The following is a 19,728-nucleotide window of genomic DNA, read 5'->3' on the forward strand; positions in this document are numbered from 1 at the left end:
GTGTCCCCTCACTATTATAGGGTTTTCAGGTGTCACACAGTCTTAGGTACGTTGGGCATGCAATCGTCTACCATTGAGACCCTTGCATGGGCATAGCAGTCAGGGAGAGCTCTTAGGGTTTTATAGGGCTCACCTATATGCTCCTTAGTTTTGGATCAAGCCAGTCGGACGTTTATTCATAAGTTCCAGCTATCTGCAACATCATCCGTGACAGACACATGTTGGTGTAAGGCTGGCACGGCATACCTTGAAAAATAGTGGCGGCTGGGGACTGCGTAACGAAGGACGGCCACTGACATCAGGCTGCGGAAGACCTCAGTGTCCACAAACCTAAATGGCAACATTTCCAGGGCCAGTAATTTGGAAAGCTGTGCATTTAGTGCTATGGCCTGTGGGTGGGTGGCTGGGTATTTGCGCTTGCGTTCAAATGCCTAGGGTAATGACATTTAGACACTGCGCTGGGACAGGGACGTGGATGTGGTTGCTGATGGTGCTTGCAAAGGTCCAGGTGCAGGGCGGGAGGCATCCGGGCCTGCGTCTTGGACAGGGGATTGGCCAGCACGTAACACAGAGGAAGAGGAGGCAGTGGTGTGACCCGCAGACACAGATTGTGGACCCAGGCGTTCGGCCCACCTATTAGGGTGCTTTGATGACATGTGGCGGATCATGCTGGTGGTGGTGGTGAGGTTGCTAGTGTTCATGCCCCGGCTCATTTTGGTGTGGCACAGGTTGCAAACTACTATTCTTTTGTCGTCCGCGCTTTCCTCAAAAAAGCACCATACTGCCGAACACCTACCCCTTGGCAAGGGAGATTTACGCAAGGGGGTGCTCCGTGGAACAGTTGCGGGCCTGTTCGGTGGTGCCCGCCTTCTACCTTTTGCCACCCCACTACCTCATCCAGCCTGTTGCAGTGCTGCAGATATCTCCCCCTCTGTAATGTGCTCCTCGCTCGGCTTGTTGCCACCTTCCAAGGTTGGGTCACCTTCCTCACCCTGATCATCCTCCTGATTTGTTGACCTAACCACAACCTCAGTGATTGACTACTGTGTGTCATCCTCTTCGTCAACCTCTTGCGGTTGAGTCATTGGCAACTGTGTCTCATCATCATCCACCTCATTAAACACTAATTGCCGTTCCCCAGCGTCATGTTCTTGTGACTCTGGATGCTCAAGAGGTTGGGAATCGGGGCACAAGATCTCAGGTCCCTCTTCAAGCGTGCTTGGCGAGAGGGCCAAATCAATTAATGGCGATGCAAAGAGGTCCTTGGAATATCCGAGTGTGGGATCACTTGTTTGGCCAGACTGTAAATGGTGGGAGGAAGGAGAATCAGGGTGAGGATTGTGTGAACCAGACTCCTGGCTACTGAGACTGGACTTGGTGAAAGACAGGGTGGTGCTTAACCGACTGGAAGCACTATCTTCTGCAATCCAACCGACCACCTGCTCGCACTGGGGTGACTTCAAGAGTGGTGTCCTGCGCCGCCCTGCAAACTGGGACATGAAGCTAGGTATCTTGGATGATTGTTTTTCTTGTGCTCTTTCAGCAGACACAGTTTGACCGCGCCCAGGGCCACGGCCTCTGTGTGCACCATCAGCATGACGGCCACTTCCCCGTCCCTTAATGCTCGCCTTCTTCATATTAAATGTTATATGTTATAAGGGACCATTTATAGGCAAAGTGTGGATAAATTATGGAAAAAAATATAATTGTTTTCGCTAATATTTTTCCCAATATCTGGCCCTGACACACGCTATTGCAGCGCAGATGTGACAATTCACTGCAGACACCCTTTATAGGCAAAGTGTGGACAAATTATGGAAAAAATATATTTGTTGTCAGTAATATTTTTCCCAATATCTGGCCCTGACACACGGTATTGCAGCGCAGATGTGACAATTCACTGCAGACACCGTTTATAGGAAAAGTGTGGATAAATTATGGAAAAAATATAATTGTTTTTGCTAATATGTTTCTCTATATCTGGCCCTGACACACCCTATTTGTAACGGTCACGTCCACACACACACAGGGGGAAGGGTAGTGACCACTGCGCTTCACCCTCACCCCTGGCCCTGCCTACTTGCCTCACGAGTCCTGATGACAGGGGACAACTGGACGGCAGTCCCTAACTTAGGATATGTGCAGGGAAGACAGACAAGACAAAATACGGAACATGAACGGACCGGGTCAGAACCAAGAGAGCTACGCAGTACAACGGATTAAGCAAAGAATGGTCAGGAGAAGCCGGGGTCAAATACCAGGAGAGTAGCGAAGTACAAGAGGAGTCCTAAGAGAGTAGTCAGGTGGGAGCCGAGGTCACAAAACCAGGAAGTATGCGCAGTACAGGAGGAGCAGGCAGAGGATCGTCAGGGAACAGGATCAGGTAAATATTCAGTAGTCCAACAAATAGCCAGGAACCTAGAAATTAACAGTAATTGCCTGTATTTATAGTGTAGCCAGCAGGTTGCCTGTATTTATAGTGGGGAGTGAGGGTCATGTGACGTGACCAGCGTCACATGACCGACAGACCAACCAGTCGAGCACCGAGTGATCAGCTCGGCGCTCAAGGCAGACTAGGAGCAGGGAGCCACCCAGCTAGTAAAGCCGCCCTGGGAATGAGGTCAAACACAGAACCTCATTCCAAAAGCTAAGCAACAGTTCTGCGGGCAATGGGGGACAGAGTGCACCTTCGGAACCCCGTGACACTATTGCAGCACAGATGTGACAATTCACTGCAGGGACCATTTATAGGAAAAATGTGGATACATTATGGAAAAAATATAATTGTTTTCAACAATATTCTTCCTATCTCTGCCCCTGACACACAGAAGGTATTGCTGAACAGATGTCACAAGTCACTGCAGACACCCTCTATAGAAAAATCGCAAAGTATGGAAAAAAAACTCGGACTACTTTGCAAGATTAAATTGCTGCCACCACACACAATAGTCCTTAAAAGGACTTTTGGGTCTTTGAAACGTTTTAAAATTAAATAAATTGAATAAATTGCGATCACAAACTCCCTACACTATCTGTCCCTTCCTAACCGCTGCTCTCCCTGACTCACAATGAGCCGAACCCGCGTCCACCCGATGATGTGTTCCGGCCAGCCAATCACTGTAATGCCAGTAGCCAACATGGCTACTGGCATTACAGTGATGGCAGTACTTTCCCGCACATTTATTGGCTGCTTAGCAGCCGCGAAACGTGCGGGGAGGAGACTCGAGCATGGCACTCAAGCACATGCAGTACTCGGCCGAGTACCGCCATGTGCCGAGCATAGTGATGCTCGAGCCGAACAGGTATTTGGCCGAGCATGCTCGCTCAACACTAATGTCCACCTCTAGGATCAATTCCCTTTGACATTTTTCCTTTAATCCTCTCTTTTATATAAAGCATTTGCTTTATATCCCTGACACAGTGTACTTGCTCTATGCGCATGATTAGTAAATATATAATTGTTTCACTATCCCCACAATAAGGACACAAAATTTGTGACTGGATATTAGATTAGAAGGAAATCTCCATAATATATCAGATCCCCTCCTCCTGTACATTTCGGGAAGAGACAGGAGTACAGGTGAATGGTCAGATATCACCATATTTCCAGTATCTGTGGAGATTACCCTTGGAAGTAAGGTATTATGTATGAGTATATAATGAGTCCAAGACCAGGATTGATGTGTACAAGAGAAGTGGATATAGTGTTATTCAACTGGCTTATGGTATCTTCACGTATCCCTCAGACCTGTAGTGTCCATCAGTGCAGTCAGCACCCTGTATTGTGTATGGTGAACAACATCATTCCCACGTCTATCCTCTCTATTGTCCAGCACAAAGGTAAAATCCCAGCCTACTACTTTGGAGGGAAGGGAATCGGTAAGGAGCATAGTTTTGTAAGGTAGTGGAAAAATTGACATTATTGATGATTGGACCATAGACATTATACAACCTTATCATTCTATAAGGAGTACTAAGAGTTAAGTGGAGCAATTGTCGCTTGTGGTCAGCCTAAGAAGTAAGGACCTCATGTGCCAGTGTCTTAATTAATATCAACATCTAGCTGTTTTTCACACAGATGGGGAACCATAAACCTCTCCCATACACATTTTGCACATTGGATTGAACTCTGACCTTTCCAGGTTAGTCCCCTGTCGTAATACAACATTGGCCCGCAATCTCTTTAAAGGGGTTCTCCAGGAATTAAGAAAATAAAAATACTTAAATATTACTTTATTATAAATATATTCCCAAATACCATTCATTATTTATAATGACTCATTTTGTCTAGGGAGCAATCATCAGGAGAAATAAAATGTCCGCCGTCCTATTAGTACACACAAAACGTGTCCCAATCATACAGGACAGGTTACTTCACAACACTGAGCTAAAGAGCTGCCTCATCCTCCTCTCTGCTCTGCTTGTCAGGGATTATGATCCTGAATATAGATAAGATCTCCAGCTGAATCTCTGTGGGAATGGAGTTCCTGAGGAGACATGAAGTACAGAGAGGAGGTGAAGATAATGAGCAGCAGCACTGGTATGCAGTCTCCATTACCACAGTCTGTCCTGTCCGTCCTCTCTTTACTTAAGCTGTATCCTCATGGACTCCATTACTACAGAGATTCAGCTGAAGATCATATTAAACTGTATTCAGGATCATAATCCCCTACAAGCAGAGCCAGAGAGGAGGATGAAGCAGCTCTTTATCTCAGTGTTGTGAAGTAACTTGTCCTATTATGTGATTAGGACAGGTTTTGTGTGTACTAATAGGATGGCGGCCATTTTATTTATCCTGATGCTGGCTGCCTAGACAAAATGAGCCATTATAACTAATTAATTACTATTTTGGAATATATTTTTAATAAAGTAATATTTAACCCCTTAGTGACCACCTATACGCCTTTTTATGACTGTCACTAAGGGGCCTTTAGCGGGGGCCCGGCTCTCACATGAGACCCGCGGCCCTGCTCTAACAGCCCGGACCGGCAGGAGTGCCGATCCGGGCTGTTTAACACTTTACATGCCGTGGGCAATGGCGCCCGCTGCATGTAAAGTGCTGACAGAAGGAGCCGACTCCCTCTGTCTCACAAGTATGTGAAGGCTGGCTGGGGTCTCGTGTAAGCCCCAGGCCAGCCTGGGTAATTTCCAGCAGATCAGAATAGCACTGACATTAAAATGCAATGCACTATAGGGATAATTTATTGCATTTTAAAATCAATCAAAAAGCTGTCTGTTATAGTCCCCTTGTGGGACTATTAAGTGGTAAAAAAAAGTTTAAAAATCCCATTAAAAAAATATGCTTTTTTTCCATTGAAAATACGCTTTTCAATGAAAAAAATTGCAAAAAAAAACGACCTGGACTACATAAATATCACATAAATTTTCCCCTACGGTGAAGGCCGTAAAAAAAAAGACAGAATTGCTAATTTATTCTTAGTTGCCACCGAAAAAAAATAACAAGCAATCAAAAAGTGCCATTTACACCAAAATGATACCAATGAAAAATACAAGTCATCTTGCAAAAATCAAGCCCTCACACAACTCCATAGAAAGAAAAAGAAAAAAAAGTTATGGGTCTTGGGAAGCGGCAATGAAAAAAAATTTCTTTCTTTAAAAAATGGGTTTTATTGCAAAAAAGTAGTAAAACTTAAAAAAAAACTATATGTATTTGGTATCACTGTAATCGTACTGACCCAGAAAATAAAGATATTATGTTAATTATACCGAAAAATGAACGCCGTAAAATTTGTAATGCAAAATGGCAATATTGCTGTTTTTCCCATCTCCCTCACAGAAAGAGTTAATTAAGGTTAATCAGAAAGGTATGCGTACCCCAAAATGGCGCCATTAAAAACTACAACTTGTCCTGGAAAAAACAAGCCCTTATAAAGCTATATAGACGGAAAAATATTATAGTTATAGCTCTTGGAACGCGACGTTAAAAAAAGGAAGAAAAACGCTTGGTCATAGAGGCCCAAAACAGGCTGGTCACTAATTTTCTTAATTCCCGGAGAACCCCTTTAAATGACATAGTACCATAATCTGCTTATTGGGAAAGCGGAGCTCCTTAACATTCCATAACACTATATGCACATTGGTACTGAACGTAAGAGATAAGTAGGTGGCAATAATGGCCAAATATGAGTACTGAGGAGAAGACTGCTTCACTCCTGGCACAGCGGGTTACATAAAACAATGTAGAAACAACATCAACGTGAAGGAATAAACTAATAATACACTCTAAAATACTGGGTGATGGCTTCATCTCACTCTCTTTCACCCTTTGCATTAGGTTACTTTCACACTGGCGTTTTGACTTTCTGTTTGTGAGTTCAGGGCTCTCACAAGCGGTCCAAAACGGATCAGTTTTGTCCTAATGCATTCTTAATGGAAAAGGATCCGCTCAGAATGCATCAGTTTGCCTGCGATCAGTCTCCATTCCGCTCTGGAGGCCGACACCAAAATGCTGCTTGCAGCTTTTTGCTGTCCGCCTGACGAAGTGGAGCCAAACGAATCCGTCCTGGCACACAATGTAAGTCAATGGGGACGGATCCGTTTTCTCTGACACAATCTGGCACAATAGAAAACGGATCCGTCCCCCATTGACTTTCAATGGTGTTCAAGACGGATCCGTCATGGCTATAGAAGACGTAATACAACCGGTTCCGTTCATGACGGATGCATGCAGCTGTATTATTGTAACGGAAGCGTTTTTGCAGATCCATGACGGATCCGCAAAAAACGCTAGTGTGAAAGTAGCCTTACTGAACGTCTCTTTTTTTTCTGGAGATAAGCTACCCGCATAGTGATACAGTTAAATACTGCAACTAGAAGGCGGTATTTTGTGCTGCTCTGTGGTATTTGGTCCTGCTGGGGTGATATTTTGTGCTGCACTATTGTATTTCTAGCCCCTACTTCTTCTTTTGTCCCTGTCTACTCATGTTGTCCAGCCTTCTGTCAATTTAGATCTGTCAACAACATGGAGCCACTTTAAACTTAAAGGGGTTGTCTCACTTCAGCAAGTGGCATTTATTATGTAGAGGAAGTTAATACAAACCACTTACTAATGTACTGTGATTGTCCATATTGCTTCCTTTACTGGCTGGATTCATTTTTCCATCACATTATACACTGCTCGTTTCCATGGTTATGACCACCCTGTAATCCAGCAGCAGTGACCGTGCTTGTACAGTATAGGAAAAAGCACCAGCCTACGTGATCTCCCGCGGGCTCTGCCACCGGGGAGGCCGGAACTTTTTCCTATAGTGTGCAAGCACGACCACTGCTGCTGGATTGCAGGGTGGTCATAACCATGGAAACGAGCAGTGTTTACTGTGATGGAAAAATGAATCCTGCCAGCAAAGGAAGCAATATGGACAATCACAATACATTAGTAAGTTGTTTTTATTAACTTCCTCTACATAATAAATGCCACTTGCTGAAGTGAGACAACACTTTTAAGTTCCCAGTATGCCCCTGAATGTATCTGAAAGGAAGCAGCCATGTTTTTCTAATCTTGGACAACCACTTTAAGGAGAAACCAGTATCCTGACACCGGCTCCTGAGATCCTCGGCAAACAGCTTATTTTATCCGGGGAGTCTGTAACGAGTCAGACATCATTCCTGTAGTGGCACGTGGCAGCTTCAGATAATTACAGTATATGGATGGCCCGTGCTGTCAGTGGCTCATCACTATGGCTTATAAAGGTGGGTCTTGAGCTGGGGAGTCCGCTCTACGATGTCCACATTCCCTAATGGGGCATATAGATGGTATAAATAAAGAACGATAGCCTGCAATGAGTCACCAGACAAGTTTCATTTTGCCTCCATGACAAATTACTTATGATCTTCACCTATGTCTTGTTAGACCTGTCGTTTGTGTTCCAAAGAAATCATGTCTCATATGGGATCATGATGTTTGTAGAACATGTCTATTAGGGTTGTGCAAGAGGGAATGGAAGAGCATTGAGAATCTGAGACTGTTTTCCAGTGAACACATGGTTCTACGTATACCGGCAGGTAATACTTGCTCATAGTCCAACGATCATGCCTACCTCATCACATTCACTCTTGAGATCACTGAGGTTGAGTCGTAGGGATGGTACAAGTCCGCACTTCTCTTTCCTTTGAGTCCCAGCAGCAGGACACTTTGTGATCTGCTTATTTTTAAAAGACCCTCCTGACAAGTAGGGACCCCTATAACAAAGTGAAGGACAATTTTAATTTCATTCTGCTTCTCCTCATCTCTTTCTAAAGGTCTTTTCTGCAAACACCATCAAATGCTACTCCCTCCATTGCCCAATTATTCTACGTGCTGTCATTCATTATTTTCTTTTCTTCTTGCCCCTCCCCATCATCCAGTAGGAGAATAGCACATTTAAAATAGTCTAAGCAACATAAAAGTAATCAGAGAATACTCTCTACCTCCCACTAGTGGAGAAAATGCTGAAGTTCACCAAGAAGTGAAATTTCTCTTTTGTGTTTAGACAAATCTAGTTTGAATCACGGTGAGAAATAATCTAATAAAACATTAATAATACGTACAAATGTTTGCCAGCAGTCCCATACAGTACTGGACATATAAATTGGACATTGTTTGTTTAGCATTGCATTAAAATAAATTAATTTAGCTTTGTGCACTGAAAACATCTGATAGATTAAGAATAAAATCCCTGGAAAGCATCAAAATTTTCCTTTCAATTCTGCCTCACCCCTGTTCTACTTCATAAAAAAATAAAATAAATTTTTAACAACCATAAGCATACACCCCATCACTTTTGCAGTCTGGCTCACAAGACAGTCACATGAAAATTGGGACTTTGGCACCTAAGCTTAAACTTAGGGAAATTCTAAAGTCAGTTTTAGGCCTCATGCACACGACCGTTGTGTGCACCCGTGGCCGTTGTGCCGTTTTCCGTTTTTTTTCGCGGACCCATTGACTTTCAATGGGTCCGTGGAAAAATCGGAAAATGCACCGTTTTGCAGCCGCATCCGTGATCCGTGTTTCCTGGCCGTGAAAAAAATATGACCTGTCCTATTTTTTTCACGGCCAACGGTTCACGGACCCATTCAAGTCAATGGGTCCGTGAAAGAACACGGATGCACACAAGATTGGCATCCGTGTCCGTGATCCGTGGCCGTAGGTTAGTTTTTATACAGACGGATCCGAAGATCCTTCTGCATAAAAGCTTTTTCAAAGCTGAGTTTTCACTTCGTGAAAACTCAGAACCGACAGTATATTCTAACACAGAAGCGTTCCCATGGTGATGGGGACGCTTCAGGTTAGAATATACTAAAAGAACTGTGTACATGACTGCCCCCTGCTGCCTGGCAGCACCCGATCTCTTACAGGGGGCCGTGATCAGCACAATTAACCCCTTCAGGGGCGGCACCTGAAGGGGTTAATTGTGCTGATCACGGCCCCCTGTAAGAGATCAGGGCTGCCAGGCAGCAGGGGGCAGACCCTCCCCCCCCTCCCCAGTTTGAATATCATTGGTGGCCAGTGCGGCCCCCCCCTCTATTGTAATAATAGGTTGGTGGCCAGTGCGGCCCCCCCCCCCCTCCCTCTATTGTAATAATTCGTTGGTGGCACAGTGTGCGCCCCCCCCCCTCCCTCCCTCTATTGTAATAATTCGTTGGTGGCACAGTGTGCGCCCCCCATCGGCCCCCCTCCCTCTATAGCATTAACAACATTGGTGGCCAGTGTGCGGCCTCCCATCTCCCCCCCCATCATTGGTGGCAGCGGAGTTCCGATCGGAGTCCCAGTTTAATCGCTGGGGCTCCGATCGGTAACCATGGCAACCAGGACGCTACTACAGTCCTGGTTGCCATGGTTACTTAGCAATAGTACAATAGTAGAAGATTCATACTTACCTGCTGCTGCGATGTTCGTGTCCGGCCGGGAGCTCCACCTACTGGTAAGTGACAGGTCTGTGCGGCGCATTGCTAAATGAACCGTCACTTACTAGTAGGAGGAGCTCCCGGCCGGACACGAACATCGCAGCTCCCAGGTAAGTATGAATCTTTTACTATTGTACTATTGCTAGTAACCCGCTGCCACCAATGATCGGGGGGGGGGGGGGGGAGATGGGAGGCCGCACACTGGCCACCAATGTTGTTAATGCTATAGAGGGAGGGGGGGCCAATGGGGGGCGCACACTGTGCCACCAACGAATTATTACAATAGAGGGAGGAAGGGGGGGGGGGGGGGGGGGGGGGGTCGCACACTGTGCCACCAACGAATTATTACAATAGAGGGAGGAAGGGAGGGTGGGGGGGGCACACTGTGCCACCAACGAATTATTACAATGGAAGGGGGGGGGGGGCACACTGGCCACCAATGATATTCAAACTGGGGAGGGGGGGGGGGGGTCTGCCCCCTGCTGCCTGGCAGCCCTGATCTCTTACAGAGGGATATGATAGTACAATTAACCCCTTCAGGTGCGGCACCTGAGGGGTTAATTGTGCTGATCACGGCCCCCTGTAAGAGATCGGATGCTGCTAGGCAGCAGGGGGCAGTCATGTACACAGTTTGTAGTATATTCTAACTAGAAGCGTCCCCATCACCATGGGAACGCCTCTGTGTTAGAATATACTGTCGGAAATGAGGTTTCACGATCTAACTCATATCCGACAGTATATTCTAACATAGAGGCGTTCCCATGGTGATGGGGACGCTTCAAGTTAAAATATACCATCGGATTGGAGAAAACTCCGATCCGATGGTATAAAAGGGACTCCAGACTTTACATTGAAAGTCAATGGGGACGGATCCGTTTGAAATGGCACCATATTGTGTCAACGTCAAACGGATCCGTCCCCATTGACTTGCATTGTAATTCAGGACGGATCCGTTTGGCTCCGCACGGCCAGGCGGACACCAAAACGACTTTTTTTTTCATGTCCGTGGATCCTCCAAAAATCAAGGAAGACCCACGGACGAAAAAACGGTCACGGATCACGGGAAAACGGAACCCCGTTTTGCGGACCGCAAAAAAATACGGTCGTGTGCATGAGGCCTTATCAGTTTGCACCAAATTTATCAAATCTCGCATGTTGTTGCTGTTAAATAGTTATAATACGCTTTTTTTTTTTACTTTTAGTCACAGCATATATTTACTTAGGCCTCCTGCACACGGCCGTTTTTTTTCCCCGTTTACTGGCCGTTTTTTGCGTTCCGTATACGGTCCGTATACAGAACCATTCATTTCAATGGTTCCGCAAAAAAAACGGAATGTACTCCGTATGCATTCCGTTTCCGTATTTCCATTTTTCCGTTCTGTTTTAACATAGAACATGTCCTATTATTGCCCGCAAATCACGTTCCGTGGCTCCATTCAAGTCAATGGGTCCGCAAAAAAAAGGAACACATACGGAAATGCATCCGTATGTCTTCCGTTTCCGTTCCGTTTTTTGCTGAACCATCTATTGAAAATGTTATGCCCAGCCCAATTTTATCTATGTAATTACTGTATATGCCATACGGAAAAACGGAACGGAAAAACGGAACAGAAACGGAAACACAAAACGGAAACAAAAAACGGAACAACGGATCCGTGAAAAACGGACCACAAAACACTGAAAAAGCCATACGGTCATGTGCAATAGGCCTTACATTTATGCTAGTTTTAGGTTTTAGGTGTGAAAATAGCTGAAAAACTACTCCACTGGAGTGGTTCTCCATGGCGGGCACACACAGCAGGAGGATGTGCTTCATTAAAAATAATGAAAGTTCTACACCAGTTTTCTTTCTTTTCTTTCTCCAAATTCCAAATTTTTCTTGCTGGCATAGATTTCATTTTCAGGTACATGGATCTCCGGAAGAGCCACGAAATATATTCAGAGGCTCGCACCTCCGAATAATTTAGGTATATTATAAGCCAGCGTATTTTTAAGACTGATGTAACCAGTTCCACTCTTAATATATTCCCCCCCTCCCCATGGAACGCTGCATAGAGAGCATAGAAATTGAGTATTTATTTGGCAGTGCAGTGTGCTGTCCTCATGTCTCTAATCAATATGCAAACTAGCACTGCAACTCAGATATCTTCACTTACACAGATAAGGTGCATAATAATATCAACATGCACGTATTCAAATGTATCTGGCACTTCCTCAATGAAGAGAACACCCTCCAGTCTTTATAAAGCTGATCACAGCAGCCCTGTGTGGCAGTCTCCTTGCATAGCAGCTCTGCAGGTGCAAAGACCTAGGTAAGAGAGAATAACAAAACATTTTTAATAATGTTCTATGGCATAATTAATTCCCTTAAATAAAAAATTTTAGCAGTTGAATTTTGTCATTGTAAAATTTAATATTCCTGAAATTTGTGTAAAATGTACTGCATTTGCTTGAAAACATAATATATTAACCGTAGATTTTTTATTAATAATGAATATGTATACAATAGATGTCTCTGGCCGTTATTTTACAATATTGTAATATTCATCACTTGCCTATGAGCATGTTGTGGAGTAGTATGACTTGTGCCCTTACGTTGTCTCTTCTGGGTCAAGGCCTCTGCAATATGGAGTCTACGGTGGCAGAAAAAAATGAAGAAAAAAATGAAGAAGTCTGGTTTGAATTTTATGAATCCTTCACGGACTTGTTTGAATTCTTTTGTGATAACACCACTATCCATGGTACAGTCAGACTGAACTGCTCCAGGAGGAACAAAATGAAGACTGGCTTTTGGGTAGTCCTTTTCCTTTGTGCCTTTGGAATGATGTATTGGCAGTTTGGAAACACATTTAATCAATACTGGTCCTATCCAACCAAGATAGCCATTTTACTGCAATCAAAGGAAATTAACTTTCCTGCCATCACGGTCTGCAATCTCAACCCCTACAGGTATTTTATTTGCAGTTAGTACAAGCTAATTGGATGACAAGGTAGGAACATTCTGTGGATTAGTAATAGTACAAACTGTGTACCCTTAAACCACACCTTATGGTTTCATGTAGCCCTGTCCCACCAGGCTGGCACCGGTCTATATTTTTGGTTAATACACAGAGAAGAGAATGCCACTGTAAGCTATTTGAGTTTAACAAATATATGTTAGAAACTAGTAATATAATAACTACATTATGCAACACTGCAAAGTAATATCACACATGGTCTATTTTAGTTCTGCAAATGTGAAAAGAATTGCCATTGTCATGACTATAACTTAGGGTGGATTAGAGGGGGTTTCCAGGCTCCTAATGTTTATGACCTATCCTCAGGGTAGGTCATCAATATCTGTTCGGTGGGGATCCCCACATACTCCTGTGCAAGTATGAATGGAGCAAGAAGCATAGCTCAATTCTAAGCGTAGTGACCATGCCGGGTTACTGCAGCCAAGCTCCGACTAATTCAGTTGAATGCTGCAGTGAACTTGCATTGCCACTACACTTTGAATGGAGCATTGCTTCTGGCTCAGTTCAAATTGCTAATTCCATCCCTGGAGGCTGCAGGAAACAGTTGATCATTTGTTGGTATGGGGTAGTGATGACCAATCCTTCGATATCAGAAGCCTGGAAAATCGCTTTAAGTACAGTATGACTTCTGTACACCTCTTTACATCCAAATCACAGGTGGGCTGTGGTTAACCCAGGCCTTTAGGTCAAATCCAAACACTGTATTGTTACTTTAAAGTAAAACATAATTGGATAGTGGCAGCAGGGTTATTGAAGGTTTTAGGCTTTCTTGAAGAGGTGTTTTTTTTTTTAAGTATGGATGGTATAAAAAAGTCTTGTGTGCTGGGGTAGCTGGTTCTATAATATGGCAGATGCATGTGAGGAATCTTGGAGATGATTTTGTGCAGAGCAAGAGGAGAGCATAGAAGGTGATATTGAGAGGAGATTACATGGTGGTGATGTAGCAAAACATTAGGTCAGAGATGTATGGGGAGGACATGTTGTGAACAGCCTTGTATGCTGTTAGTATTTTGAGCTAAATTTTTCATAGGGGGTAGACAGAGGAGAAACAAATTAAGAAGTGGATTAACCGGGCAGCAGAGCTGAGAATTGGTTGGGTGGGCATAGGACTATTACATGGAAGGCCACATGAAAGGATGTTGCAGTAGTCTAACTAGGAGATGATGAGGCCATGCACTAACATTTTTGTTGACTGAGTGTCTATGAAAGAGTCGATATCAGAAGTGTTTTCAGTTGAAGGTGGTAAGGTCTTGGATGTATGGTTCTAAGGACAGGGCAAAATCAAATGTTATCCCAAAGCGGACTTGTGAGATTAAGGAAAGTGTGGAGCTATTAACTGTGATTGATAGATCAAGCCAGCAAAGGAGGCAATATGGACAATCACAATACATTAAGTGCCTTGTATTAACTTTATCTACATGATAAATGCATTTGCTGAAGTGAGACAACCCCTTTAACCAGACCCGTGCTTTAAATCTGTTACTTTCACCTGACCACCCTGCTGAATGCGAATGTTTGTTAGTTAACCGCTTCAGGTATTTCTCAGTAACGTATTCAATATCTTCTGCTTTAGCATTAGTGGCTAACAGTTACATGTCCCTGAGATCTTTCATAAAAAACGAGTCACTGAACAGATATGTGTTGTCTTCATCTAGGTTTGACCAGGTCAATGAGTACCTTAACCAGTTGGATCATCTGGCAGAGGAAACGTTGAGCACGTTGTATGGTTACAATGCTTCCATACATTTACACAATGGTACAGAGATTCTTGACCTTAACGACATCATGAATAATATCACTATTAAAGATGATGGGATTTTTCTTTTAGACAAAACAATAACTTTGATAAAAATCAACACAGAAGATGTAATCAAAAACGTTACTGGGAAAAGTGAAAAAGTGGGATTTAAGCTGGTAAGAGACTGCTCATAAGATTTTACTGTTTATGACCTCCACCCGTGCCTGATGGAGGCAATTGGGGTGTCTGTAATATAGTGGCAATAGTACACATGGGAGTAAAAATAACAGTGATACAGTGTTGAGTCAAGTTGAATGTTGCATTCCACACATGAACTTCCTGAAATCCATTTCAATTCGATCAATTCGACCGTCAGATTCGATTCGGGCCGAATAAATTTGACCCGAATTAATAGTGCCTTAGTTGCCCTGAAAAGCCATGTATGAAACTCTGGGGACTGTATCCTAACCCATTTAACCCTAATTACTCATTAGTAGCTGGTGGTAACAAATAGCCTGTTTAATAACACACTGCACTGTCGAATTTTTATTTTTAAAAATGTCTAAAAGTTATCCCTTTTTGGGGGCAGATGTCTGCCAGTGTTTATACGCACACGGTGGTATAGGAAAATGGAATAGCTTGAATTGAACTTTCAATATTTTTTTAGAAAACAAAAACATGTCAGGCTGCAGGCACACTCTCAGTTGAGATGCTTAATTTTTTTTTATTAACATTTTTGAAAAATATATTTAAAAAATAATAAATTGGACAGAAGCCACTGTAATTGCAGTACATATAACTATGACGCAGCACCAAGTAAAAATGACTGCCAGGCTCCCTGAGGCAGTATGCCTGTGATTGTGAATTATGTAATGAAGATTGGGGTGTTGAGGTAAAGACTATCTGTCTGTGAAATAATGATAAATCTAACTAGCTATTGTCTTCTCTTCACTGTGAAATAACCTCTTTGACCCTTAGCTAAATATATGCTGTGTTTTAAGATCCCTTTCCTCCTTTTCCATCTAACAGACGTGCTATCCCTCCAATGCTATCCCAGACATGGCAGATCCTGCTTGGAATCTAATTGTAGGGCCTATGACATATTTATCGACATCTATAGTCCTTCATGATTGGCTGAGGCTAACTGAAAGGCATTATGACAAACTCGCCAGGATATGGTCATGTGATCCTCCTTCTTCATCTTCTCAGCTTCCCTGTATTCTTATATGGCAGACAAATTCCCCAAACTTTGAATTCATTGGAAACCAAAGTTTTGGGGAAATTCATAATGAATTTGATTCGTTTAGAATTTTCCCCGTTGCCTATCTTTTCAAATACATGGCTTTACTGGTTTTTATTTTTACTACTTGTGCTCTACTGCACCTGAACAATCGGGCAGTGATCGGGAATGAACAGTTCATTCCATTGGCGTTCTATGGGCCCCAGGACAAACTTTGGATTGCCCCCGCCTACGCCGTGCCTGGTCGCACTCTCTGTGACCGCTATAGTTACACCCCTGTTCTGGTAATAATAATACCCCCCCCCCCACACTAATGTACCTATAGCGCCCACAGTAATATCCCTATAGTGCCCTACCACTGCCCCCAATAATGTCCCTCCCTGCACCTAGTAATGTTCTTCTCTTGCCCCCAGTAATGTCTCCCACTGCCCCCTGTAATGTCTCTCAATGCCCCCAGTATTGTTCCCCACTGTCCCCAGTAATGTCCCCCACAGCCCCCGGTAATGTTCCCCACTGCCCCTAGTAATGTCACCCACTGACCCAGCATGTAGTGCCCCCCCCCCCCCACTGCCACTAGTAATGTCCCCTACTGCCCCCAGTAGTGTCCCCCACTACCATCAGGGGTGTCTCCCAATGCCCCCAGTAGTGTCTCCCACTGCCCCCAGTAGTGTCTCCCACTGCCCCCAGTAGTGTCTCCGAAATGCCCCTAGTAATGTCCCCCACTGCCCCCAGTCTTCACACACATGTAATGGGGTCTGGCACTGGCACTGTACTTCATGCTGGGCCCCGTCAGAGCGCTCAACTCACCTGCATCATATGCACTCCAGCATCAGGCCCCAGCGCTGCCCTTAATAGAATTAGTCACAAATTAAGTGGGTGGACGGAGCCTAACCAATGTTAGTCAGGCTCCACTCACCCATTTAATTTGTGATTACCGTAATTCTAGTAGGGCAGTGCCGGGGCCTGATGCTGGTGCGCATATGATGCAGGTAAGTTAAGCGCTCTGACAGGGACCGGCATGAAGCACAGTGACAGTGCCGGGCCCCGTTACATGTGAGGACAGCAGGAACCACCCCACCTCCCGCCAGGCCCTGCTTTGTTACGCCCCTGGTTCATTCCCAATCATTGCCCTATGCATTGGCCTATGGAAAAGAGCCCTTAGTTACCTTATCTTGCCTATTCACCCAAAGGAAGGATAATGAAAACAACTTTTTGAAGGGCTTGTATAAGATTAAAAACATGGCTGTTTTCTCTGAGAAACAGCTCCACTCTTGACCATGGGCAGTGTGTTGTATGGACTTGGGTTCCTGTACAAAATATGGAAATGATATGCACTGTAGTCTACTGAAGGTTGAAGGTATAAAAATTCATACTTCTCATCTGTACTACTCTGCTTTGAGGTTTTTTGGGATATAATCTTCAAACCTAAACGGGTTGTCCATAATTAAAGAAAAAGTTTTCTTATTTACCTCAGAAACAACCCTGCTCTTGTCCAGGAGATGAATGCAGCTAAGTCATATTTAGCTGCAATACCACACACAACCAATGGATAAGGGTGGTGCTGTTTCTAGAAGAAAGCAGCCATGTTTCTATAATCTCATGCTTAGCAGATTGGACACCTTTCTGTTGTGTAGTAATGTACAAATTAACAGAACTTTGAATTCATAACGTAAACCAGTCAATGTCACTGAATACCATATATCCTGTCTGCTATCCTTTAACAGTGCGATTCATCCGGTATCGATTGCTACTACCGCTCCTTCTGGTCAGCAATGGATGCATTTCACGAGTGGTACAAGTTCCATTTTATGAACATTATGTCTGAAATCCCCTTGGTGCTGCAGATACCAGATGCGTTGGTGCGGAAGTTTGTTTTGACTTGTGAATTCAATGGAGCCAAGTGTGGCAGGTACATATATATACTTTGGGTTGTTCTTATAAGAAATATTGTCCTTGACATGTTCTCAACCAATCAAGACAAGGCTTTCATACATGTACAAAGGTATATTTCGGACTTTTGGAAATACCTAACCAGACAATTGAAAAATTTGCAACTGAATTATAATAAAATTACCCATTTCTAAGGGAGGGGGGTAGCACATCCAAAAACTGATCATGAAGCATCAAGCTTATTGCCAGGAGGCACTACAGATGGCTAAGGACTTTATACCCTCCAAACCGAATTAATGGTATTCAAAATCCTATTTTATTTTATTTTTGAAGGGGGGGGGGGGGGCATAGATTCAATCAATCATGTTTCTGAATAGTGATAGTTTGCATGAGGAGCACTCTCTCAATGTAATTGACTGCCAAGGAGATCTGAGAGAGGGATGCTGAGGACTCTGGATGACCAGGAGAGCTAGTATGAATGACTATGTCAGACCTCTACCTTGGTAGGACAGCATGTCTGCAGTTATTAAAGAAAGACTAATTACTCTTAAAGGGTTATTTCCATCTGGGCATTTATAGCATATCCAAAGGTTATGCCATAAACATCTGCTAGGTGTGGGTCAGGGTCCCACTTCTGGGACCTGCACTTATCCCAGTAACGGTGGCCCATCACATACCGCTGTGAATGGAGAGGTGGCCACTCATGTATGGCTCTCTCCATTCATAACTATGGGAGTTCCAAAAAAAAGCTGAGTAAGCATGGTCGGCCATTTTTAGAACTCCCATATATATATATAAATGGAGAGAGCTGTGTCTCCATTCACTGCAGTGCAGGTTCCTGGAGGTGGGACCCACACCTATCGGATGTAGATATTCCTTAAATGATTGCATTTTACTCATTTTGGGCTAAAAATCTTTTTTTCAATTAAAAATGTTCAGCCATACAAGCGTTAAAAATCAGTCTGTTTGTAAGCTGTTACAGTCTGTTTTCTTTAAATCCCATCAGCCGATGGCTCATGTGTAGCTCTTATCTCTGACATCCTGATCTCATAAACACTCATTATAGCTCAATTATTATCAAGCTGATAAGAATATGACTTAAATAAGTGTTTATGATACCCTTGTATCTCAGAAATGGCTGAACATTTTTATTAAAGACCAATTGAAAAAATGATTTTAAGCCCTAAATGGGTAAAATGCAATAATAAAGAAAATATATTCCCGAAGGTGTATATAGCCTTTAAATTTAAATGCCCAAATGCGACTACGCCTTTAAGGATTTATTACATATTTTCTTGGAAGCTTAACAGTGTGCTTCTAAAGTACATGTATGACAGCAGCAAAACACATAAGATCAGTCTTAACTATCTTCATGATCTACATTCATTCCCACATGGAGAATATCTGCCAATCTTCCAAGGGTTTATGAGGCATGAGAGCTTGTCTGTACTAGAACATGAGCTATGCCTGTCCCACGAGATAAGTTACAAGGACACTTTATTATTTAGTCTATGAAAAGTAATGTGTTAACTGAAAATGTAATATATATGGCAGGAAAGATCCCCTTTGTGCTATTTATGGGTTAGGTAGCTCAGACTATTCTTTCAAGATTTCAAATGTACAGCTTTTATGTTATAAGATATTGGAGAACGTCTATTTTTGTGCATTTCATTCCTTTATTCTGTATGGCTATTGATTCCCAAGATCAGTTTCGATTCAAGTTACAGGAATATACTAGAAGGGCACAAGTCCCCATTAGTGACCTAGCTTTTCACTAATAGGCTATTAAAATGATGTTTTTTTATCGTTTAAAATCAATGTCAATGGGTCTGCCTATAGTGAATTAACACCATGAACGTGCCACCTATAACTTTATACTGAAGGGGTTTTTCAGGAGTAAAATGTTGATGACTTATCGCCAGGATCGGTCATCGATATCT

The 19,728-nt window shown here is 43.4% G+C and overlaps 1 protein-coding gene across 1 annotated transcript in view; it reads left to right on the plus strand.

Annotated features, from left to right (window-relative positions):
- Nucleotides 1-12,196: 12,196 nt before the first annotated feature.
- The window catches only part of SCNN1D (sodium channel epithelial 1 subunit delta), a 78,929-nt gene continuing 71,397 nt past the window's right edge, over nt 12,197-19,728 (plus strand). Inside the window, exons 1-4 of the mRNA XM_040420173.1 lie at nt 12,197-12,215; nt 12,519-12,852; nt 14,576-14,834; nt 17,623-17,807. Coding sequence (XP_040276107.1) covers nt 12,530-12,852; nt 14,576-14,834; nt 17,623-17,807 — 767 coding nt within the window. The 5' untranslated portion in view covers nt 12,197-12,215; nt 12,519-12,529. The remainder of the gene's footprint in view (nt 12,216-12,518; nt 12,853-14,575; nt 14,835-17,622; nt 17,808-19,728) is intronic.

The sequence above is a fragment of the Bufo bufo genome, chromosome 1 (genome assembly GCF_905171765.1).
Source record: "Bufo bufo chromosome 1, aBufBuf1.1, whole genome shotgun sequence".
Lineage (NCBI taxonomy): Eukaryota > Metazoa > Chordata > Amphibia > Anura > Bufonidae > Bufo > Bufo bufo.